This window comes from Periophthalmus magnuspinnatus, chromosome 16, assembly GCF_009829125.3.
Source record: "Periophthalmus magnuspinnatus isolate fPerMag1 chromosome 16, fPerMag1.2.pri, whole genome shotgun sequence".
Lineage (NCBI taxonomy): Eukaryota > Metazoa > Chordata > Actinopteri > Gobiiformes > Gobiidae > Periophthalmus > Periophthalmus magnuspinnatus.
Genome location: NC_047141.1, coordinates 30,073,552 through 30,082,835, shown reverse-complemented (window position 1 = coordinate 30,082,835; position 9,284 = coordinate 30,073,552). Strand labels below are relative to the sequence as shown.

The following is a 9,284-nucleotide window of genomic DNA, read 5'->3' as shown; positions in this document are numbered from 1 at the left end:
GTCAAAGTTTGGAACAATCTAAGCAAAGCAATAGCATCTCCATGGAAACAAGCAGACAACAGACCCTCATATAGAAAAGTTACCTAGTGCGGCTTTTAAATGATCACATTTTGATATGATATTAATAAAACAAACTAGCAAACTTTTTTACTTTTTTTGGGGAGGTAAGTGTCAATTTTGTATAATGGTAGTAGTAGTAGTAGCAGTAGTAGTTCATGCCCGCAGTAGTAGTAGTTTTCATGCCTGTAGTAATAGTGGTAGTAGTAGTGGTAGTAGTAGTAACAGTAGTAGTAGTTTTCATGCCTGTAGTAGTAGTAGTAGTAGTAGTAGTAGTAGTAGTAGTAGTAGTAGTAGTAGTAGTAGTAGTAGTAGTAGTTTTCATGCCTGTAGTAGTAGTAGTAGTAGTAGTAGTAGTAGTAGTAGTAGTAGTAGTAGTAGTAGTAGCAGTAGTTTTCATGCCTGTAGTAGTAGTAGTAGTAGTAGTAGTAGTAGTAGTAGCAGTAGTAGTTCATGCCCGCAGTAGTAGTAGTTTTCATGCCTGTAGTAATAGTGGTAGTAGTAGTGGTAGTAGTAGTAACAGTAGTAGTAGTTTTCATGCCTGTAGTAGTAGTAGTAGTAGTAGTAGTAGTAGTAGTAACAGTAGTAGTAGTTTTCATGCCTGTAGTAATAGTGGTAGTAGTAGTGGTAGTAGTAGTAACAGTAGTAGTAGTTTTCATGCCTGTAGTAGTAGTAGTAGTAGTAGTAGTAGTAGTAGTAGTAGTAGTAGTAGTAGTAGTAGCAGTAGTTTTCATGCCTGTAGTAGTAGCAGTATTATATTATGCAGTTCCTCATTTTGTCCACTAGATGGGAGCAGCGCACATATTTGTGGATCACAACCAGGAAACAAAAACAAAGCGAAGAAGATCAGCTCCAGAATAACAGATACAGCTGCAGTTTTTACTCAGTTTGATTTCATTTTCATTTTTTACCCTCGTTTCAAACATCTGCAGAAGAATTTAGGTCCTGCATTAATGTAGCGCCCCTCCGTCCATCAGGAAACATTCACTACGCATCTGACCTTTGACCCACTGCTCTGAGGTCGCTCGGAAACGACAAAAACTCTTCTTTTTGCGCAGTTTTGCAGAGTTTTGTTTGAAAATGGCGTCCAAAAAAGTAGTGGAGATTTTCTACGACGTGGTGTCTCCTTACTCCTGGCTTGGGTTTGAGGTTTGGACTCATTTTTATTGTAGTTTTGTTGGAAAAAGCTGGTGCATCTGTAACTTTCTTGCAGTTTGACCCCTGTGTGGACACTGCTTTGACTTGAATATTCCAGAGTGGGACATTAAACTTGTATAATTTGCGCTCATTCAGTTACAAGTGTTTTTATTGCTCGAAAACAACAACAACAAAAAAAAAAAAAAAAAAAAAAACATTACCTGTTTCTCTCCATGGAGACAGGTAAGTTTAATGCCATACTGTGGAACATTCCCCCTGGCAAAGCAAAAGAGACAAGAAGGTAGAGTGCTCAGAAAAGTTACATAGTGAGACTAGTTTCACTTCACATTTAGAGCAGACTTTAACATATATTATTTGTATATTTGAAATGTTTGATTGTATCTTGTCTGTAATTTATTAATTTTAAGCATTTATTATTATTATTATTATTATTATTAATATTAATAATAATGTATTTTCATTGCATTAGTTTTATGTATTTTATTATTATTATTTATCTTTTTTTATTTTTGTTAATATATATTTATTATTATTATTATCATAATTTTTGCTATTAATATTTTCATTTTTTTTATTATTTTGCTATATATTGTATTATTATTATTATCATCATTGTTATTTATTATTATTACTACTATCTTATTATTATTGTTATTATTATTATTATCTAGAAAAAACTATTATTGAAAATGTCCAAATGTCTCCTTGCTCCTATATTTTTAATGCTCTGTGTTTGCAGGTGATGTGTCGCTATAGAAACGTGTGGAACATTGATCTGAAACTGCGACCTGCGTTTCTGGGGGGCATCATGAAAGGAGCAGGTAATCCACACAAACTAGTGTCATTATGATACTAAAATGATCATTTTAAAAGCTTTTTTTTAAGACAATATTATAATTTTAACAGTAACAGTATTTGTTTTTTACTCCATGTCGACTTACACTGTTCTGATAAAACTAACTATTAAAATTGTTCAGGAAAGGTCAAATTTTATCCAGTTATGTGATTTTTTTTTTTTTTTTTTCAGTGTCAATATTTGTTTAACTGAGTATTTAGCTTCAACACTAGTTTTAGAATCAGTTAGTATCTGATTTTTGATACTTTTCCCAACCCTAACACAAGCCTAAACAAATAGTAATAGAAAATTAATAAAATGCATTTATTCTTCAAATCTACACCTTTGCCTCATTTAACTCTTTTGTTTGCCACACGTGTTTATAAATTGTGCTGTATAAAGCTATAAATACATAAATCAGATTGGACTGACCTTTACGCAGCTGCTTTATTACAGAACATAAGCCTCGCTCTGTTTCACCCCTGCAGTGTCACGATGTCTGATCTGTGTTCTAATGTTGTTTCCTCGTCACAAACAGACCTGGAGTTGTGTTTTTTTGTTTCATTCTCACATGTTTAACACGCAAACCTGCAGAATTAAGCTAAGTTCTTCTCTCAAACTGAAAACACTCTATTCCACCTTGTGATGTCATCATGTGGTGATACAGGAAGTGCTCCACTGTGTTTTTAAACTCCACACACCTTCACTAGAATCATCTGGATAATTTAAGCCAATCTCAAGGAGCTGTTAACTTGAAAACTACCACTTGATGACATCTCAAGGTGGAACAGAGCGTTTTGAGCTTTGGAGATGTTACAGACTAATAATAAAGTGTTATTCAAACATGTAATAAAAGTGTGAATGAAACAAAACACAACTCCAGTGTGTTTTAGACGAGGTAACGGCGTTAGAACACGGCTTAAAACTCACAAGAGTCAGTTTATTAAATGTAAATACAACATGAAGAAAAAGAGGTGTCAACAGTTACAAAAATACAGAAAAACCGTGTGGGGCGTGACTAAACATGACAGACTAAAAGTAAGTATTCAAACTCAAAGTAATTATAATACTGATCTAGTTTTTATTGTAGTTTTTGTACGTCAGCAGGATTAAAGGGTGGCTCAAATGCAGAGCTGTAATTTCCATCGTTAAATTAAACCCTAACACATATTTAACTTTTGTTTTAAACAGGTAACAAGCCTCCTGGTATGGTGCCCAATAAGTTCTTGTACATGACGAAGGATCTGAGCCGCGCGGCGCAGTACTTCAGCGTCCCTCTGCAGCATCCAACGGATCCTTTTGTGGTGATGTTTGAAAAGGGTAAAGTCTGTACACAGAAGTATCATCTGCTAAAGGTTTAATAAACAGAGAGACAGGGCAGAAATGACAGTTTATAAGTAAAGATTAGTTCTGTATCAAAGATTATGTTGAGCTGCATTTATACAAACAACTACAACACACCATAGAATAATAGGTTAGTAGTTTTATTAAGTTTCAGAATATTTGTTAAGGATGTGTACTATGCAATCTGTGTGACATTTTACATTATACAAAAAAAGTGTGAACTGTTTTATTACCCCTGTTTTATTGTTATCAGAATATCATTGTGGGTTTTTTTTGGGGGGGTTTTTTCCAAACAATTTTCCAACATAACAATTTATAATAAAGTAGTAGTTGTAGTATTATATCATGCAGTTCCTCATTTTGTCCGCTAGATGGGGGTAGAACACATATTTCTGGATTGCAACTTTAAAGCAAAAAGACACATCTGCAGTTTTCTCAGAATGAATGAATTACCATTTTTTAACCCACGTTTCAAACTTCTGTATAAGGAAAAAAAAAAAAAAAAGTTTTACTAAGTGTTAGTATCAGAATATCATTTTCTCAACAATTTTACCGTCTTAACAATCTGTAAAATGCAAAAATACATCAATAAAAATGAGCTAAACTAACTCATCTTTACAGAAAACAGCCGTACATGAGTAAAAGCTGCGGGTTGCGTTCGCAGGTTCTTTGGCTGCGATGCGTTTTGTGACGGCAGTGCAGGAGAGAGAGAACGGAGGAGACAAACAGGTGGAGCGTGTGTCCCGTGAGCTGTGGAGGAGGATCTGGAGCGAAGACAAAGACATCACCAAACCAGAGTCACTCGCAGAGGTAACACTGCAGATTGTGTACAGTCGCTCTGGAGTATAAGTCGCACCAGCCAAAAAAATGCATAATAATGAAGAAAAAAGTGACACTTATAGTCCGGAAAACACAGTAGTAATAATAATAATAATAATAATAATAATAATAATGCATTTGATTTATACAGCATCTTTCAAAACACACACAAACACATTCATACTGGGTAAGGCGGGTGAAGTGTCTTGCTCCTGGACACAACTGTTTTGCCACTAGCTCCCCCTTGTGGTACCTGATTGTAATGAAATTATGCTTCTATTTTATCATCTAATAAACTGTTTGCTTGAAGCCTTTGTAACTGAAAAACAGGAAACGGGGATGCGAATAAAAAGTCCAGAAGCCTGTGTAAATGAATTGGTAAAATAGGAAAAGGGAGGGTCAGGGGGAAAGGTCAAATTTGTGTGGAAAGATGACAAGTTTAGTTCTGACAGGCATGTTGAAATAATGATGAGTTGTGTCAGTGTGTCTAAATAAAAAGCTGCTGTGAGAAAGAGAGAGTGGAGAAGAAACAGAGAAGACATCACAGAAGCAAAGTTTAACTCTTGTCTCTAGTCTTTTTGGTCTCCCATCCCAGCACTAGCCAGACCTGGTCCTGTTTAGCCTCAGAGATCAGACTTTGACGAGGAGGTTTGGTCTTGAATTTGTCCTGAGACTCGTGTCGTCCACAGGCAGCAGTGAAAGCAGGACTGTCTGACAAGGACATTGAAGAAGTGATGGCGATGGTAACGACAAATAAAATCAAAGACAAGCTGAAGAATACAACACAGGAGGCTCTGGAGAATGGGGTGGGTCCTTTAAGTTTTTGCTAAAGTATTAATTGAGAAAAAGATGTACATTTAAACTTTCTATTTTGTGTTATTTCAGGCGTTTGGTTTCCCCATGATCGTGTGTCACGTCGACGGAAAGAAAGAGATGTTTTTTGGATCTGACCGGTTTGAACTCATGGCCCACTGCATCGGTAAGACAGCTGTTAAAGCCATATTCTGTAACTTTTCTGCTTGTCTGTATGGAGATGTTGCTGCATTACCTGGAATATTCCACAGCGTAGCATTAAATACATCGATACACTGCACATTTATTTAATTACGTCTGTTTTTATTGCTCAAAAATGCCTCGAAAAACATGTGTCCTTACTGTGAGCTGGATCGCCTCTCCATAAACTTGGCTTGGCGGAGTATAACTGATTGTTTCTATGGAGATAAATTAGTTTAATGCCAAAGTATGGAACAATTTAAGCAAAGTAATAACATCTCCATGGAAACAAGCAGCTGGCAGACCCTCCTCTAGAAAACTAACCTAGTGCGGCTTTTAAATTATCGCATTTTGATATGAAATTAATAAAATAATCCAGCTAACTTTTAATAATTTACAGTTTATTCAATTTTCTTAACTAGCACCTCTCTCTCTTTTTCAGGAGAGAAGTGGCTTGGGCCTCAACCCGACAAAATCTCTGCCAACTTATAACAATTTGTGAAAGTTAGTGCCTAAAATCAGCACAAAAACTGTGTATGTAACACTCAGAATTCAAAATACTACAGTGATTTATTTACTGTGACGTCAACACAATCTCCAACTCACAACAACTGATTTTCTGACAGTTTATCCCTTAAAAATTAATAATATCAGACGGAAAAGTGCATTATGTAAAAGTGCTAATGTTTTCTAAATAAAAAGTAGGTGTTTAACAAGGTTTTTCTTAACTTTTCTGTGAGTGTCGGACGTGTCTGTGTCTGTGGCAGAGGAAACGTCATATTTATTCCACTCAAAGGTCATATATTATGCCAAAAAAATTGACTCTTGTGAGATTTAAGCCATGTTTATGTAACGTTACGTCATCAAAAACAGACCTGGAGTTGTGTTTTGTTTCATTCACACATGTCCGAGTAACTCTTTATTATTGATTTTTGATTTTTTTAATGTATTTTATTATTGTGTCTTACGTACAAAAAATGCCGAGCCCTTTAATGCGCTTTTAAGACACAAGAAAAACACTTAAACTCACTTAAACAAACTCATCTGCCGCTTCTTTCAGGCTTTACAAAGAAATGACAGCAACTTATAAACATCAGAATTAAACAACCATCTCATCTTGTCGTGGTCATGAACATTTCACTAAATAAAGATTAATAAATTCATCATAAAATGGACAATACGACAAAAAATTAGCTTCACTCTCCACTTCTTCAACTCACATAAACCGCAAAGTCTTTCTTCTTCAGGGGCTTGAGAAAAACTCCCAGTTTCTAAAGCGAGGAGAAGGATTTCTGTCGCAGCCGTGCCTCAACGAGCTCTGATTTCTGCTCAAAACTTAAACGTATCTTTTTAATTTAATATATGTTTAGCCAAGACCCCATTCAGCAGCTGCTCTTCATACTTTTATTCTGTATTATTAGTCTGTAACATCTCCAAAACTCAAAATGTGCCGTTCCACCTTGTGATGTCACAAAGTGGTAGTTTTTTTTCCAAGTTAACATCTACCTTTTTCTTTTTTTTTACATTTAGTTCAGTCAAGATTGAACAATTCCAGAGCTGAAATGATTCTAGAAATGAAGGTGTGTGGAGTTTAAAAACACAGTGGAGCACTTCCTGTATCACCACATGATGACATCACAAGGTGGAACGGAGTGTTTTCAGTTTGAGAAAAGAACTTAGCAGAACAAAAACACAACTCCAGATCTATTTGTGATGAGAAAACATTAGAACAGAGATAGAAAAGAGTGTAATACAAGTTTTAATTGAAAATCTGGTAAGTTTGGTCGATTCTGAGGCATAAAATCCTACTTCAACCTTTTACTTTTAGTGTTGTTGTAGTAGTACTTTAAAGTTGTAGTATTCCCTCTGCTCGCTGTAAACATGAGTAGGTCTTGGTGTATTTGTTTTGCGCTGATCCAGGCCCAGGGCGTAACTCCTGTTTCTTAACGGTCACATGGGGACACACGAGGTTTTACATGGATTAGTTTTACACATGAGGTTGCAATCCATGTTTAAAGCTACATCATGTGACATTCCTGCGTATGTCTCCGTGGTTATCATGAGGATGTTTTTGTGTTTTAGAGTGGCTTTAAACATGCTGTAAATATCTCACATTTACTCAGTTACAAGTGTATTTATTGTTCAAAAATAGCTTGAAAAGCATGAAAACTGTACTGAATTTGAGCGGGGTCGACTTTCCGCTGATCAGATCTGTAACTTGTCTCCATGGCGATAAGAGATAATGGTCAAGAATTACCTCAGAGCACTTTGGCACTTTTCAATGTGGATGATGTAACCGCTGCACACAAATAAAAAAAAAAAAGTCGCCTCAAAGGTTTAATCTGCTCAAAAAAAACAAACAAAACAAACGCTGTTCTTCAAACAATATGACAGGAACAACAATGAAACTGAAACATATGAAACTGAAACACTGTCACACAGACTGAAGCTGAAGCTGTGGATTTTTTTTTATTTTTTTTATCTTGGGCTCATAAAAAGGAGATTGAGAAAGGAAATCTTAACATTGCAAAACATTTCAACAAGCTCAATGTACTGACCACTGAGGTAATCTCCAAAACCACCACAGGGGGCGACATACTCAGGACACGAGCACAGAGGGAAACGAACAGGACGGAGAAACTAAACAACCATATTTAATCTTAATGATGACCTAGTTTTTCTGTGTTTTTATAACTGTTGATGCTGTTTTTCATCATGTTGTTTACATTTAATCAGTTGACTCTTGTAGCTTTAAGTCATGTTTATAATGTTGTTCCCTCCTCAAAAACAGAGCTGGAGTTGTGTTTTGTTTCATTCACACAAGTTTGAGTAACATTTTATCATTCGTCTGTCCACATCTCCAAAGCTCAAAACGCTCTGTTCCACCTCGTGATGTCATCAAGTGGTAGTTTTCAACTTGACGTCTACTTTTTACCTTTTTGTTTTAGTAGAAATCGGCAATTCCAGACGCTGAAATGATCCAAATGATTCTCGAAATGAAGGTGTGTGGAGTTTAAAAACACAGTGGAGCACTTCCTGTATCACCACATGATGACATCACAAGGTGGAACGGAGTGTTTTCTGTTTGAGAGAAGATGTCAGCGTAAATCTGCAGGTTTGTGTGTTAAACATGTGTGAATGAAACAAAAACACAAGTCCAGGTGTGTTTGTGATAACAACATTATAACAGATCAGAAAACAGTGTAACACGAGCTCTTTAAACTCAGATCTAGACTTTGATAAATTGCTCTGCTACAAAACAAGAATTGAATGATTATATTTTTCTTACACTGTTTTTGTAATTGATTAGAGCCGTAGTTGTTTGCGTTAAATATCTGATTCTTTCCACTGCTCCTAAGAGACTCATTAAAGGACAGTCACAGGTGGAATTTACATTTTATATTTATAAAAATATCTAGATTAAATCTTTGGTGCCATGAAATAAATGTTTAAAAAAGCACGTTTCTATATAAAAATGTATGTAGATCACTAGATGAATAGAAATTATATACAAAATGTGCTAATATTTATTTAAAAGAGTAATTTACATCAGTGCTGGAGGAAGTACTCAGTTTTGTTGCTTAAGTAAAAGTACAAGGGCAAAAAAATACTCAAGTAGATTTTTTCATGTGATACTTTTACTTAAACAGGTACATAAATACATTTACTTAAGTACATTTTTAAAGAGTGAAAACTGAAAAAGTACAGATACCAGAGCAAAAACAAATACTTGAGTAAAATTAAAAGTATCACATGAAAAAATTGACTTAAGTAAAAGTATTAAAGTACCTGTTTATGTACATTTTTAAAGAGTGAAAAGTAAAAGTTCAGATACCAGAGCAAAAAAAAATACTCAAGTAGATTTTTTCATGTGATACTTTTCATTTTACTCGAGTAAAAGTATTAAAGTTCCTGTTTAAGTACATGTTTAAAGACTAAAAAGTAAAGTAGATTTTTTTTCATGTGATACTTTAAGGTATTCAAGTACCCGTATAAAAACGTACTTAAAAGTAGTGAAAAGTAAAAGTACAGATACCGGAGCAAAAAAATACTCGAGTAAAAGTATCTCATGTAAAAA

At 35.0% G+C, this 9,284-nt stretch overlaps 2 protein-coding genes across 2 annotated transcripts in view; one reads left to right on the top strand and one right to left on the bottom strand.

The window, feature by feature from the left end:
• Positions 1-9,284, bottom strand: part of zyx (zyxin) — a 282,791-nt gene that overhangs the window by 244,974 nt on the left and 28,533 nt on the right. The window lies entirely within an intron of this gene.
• gstk1 (glutathione S-transferase kappa 1) lies at positions 857-5,917 on the top strand. The gene is made up of 7 exons (XM_033980503.2): positions 857-1,206; positions 1,955-2,036; positions 3,242-3,370; positions 4,059-4,204; positions 4,903-5,019; positions 5,099-5,192; positions 5,649-5,917. Exons 1-7 carry the CDS (start codon positions 1,138-1,140, stop codon positions 5,696-5,698), a joined length of 687 nt encoding a protein of 228 aa, XP_033836394.1. The 5' UTR covers positions 857-1,137; the 3' UTR covers positions 5,699-5,917.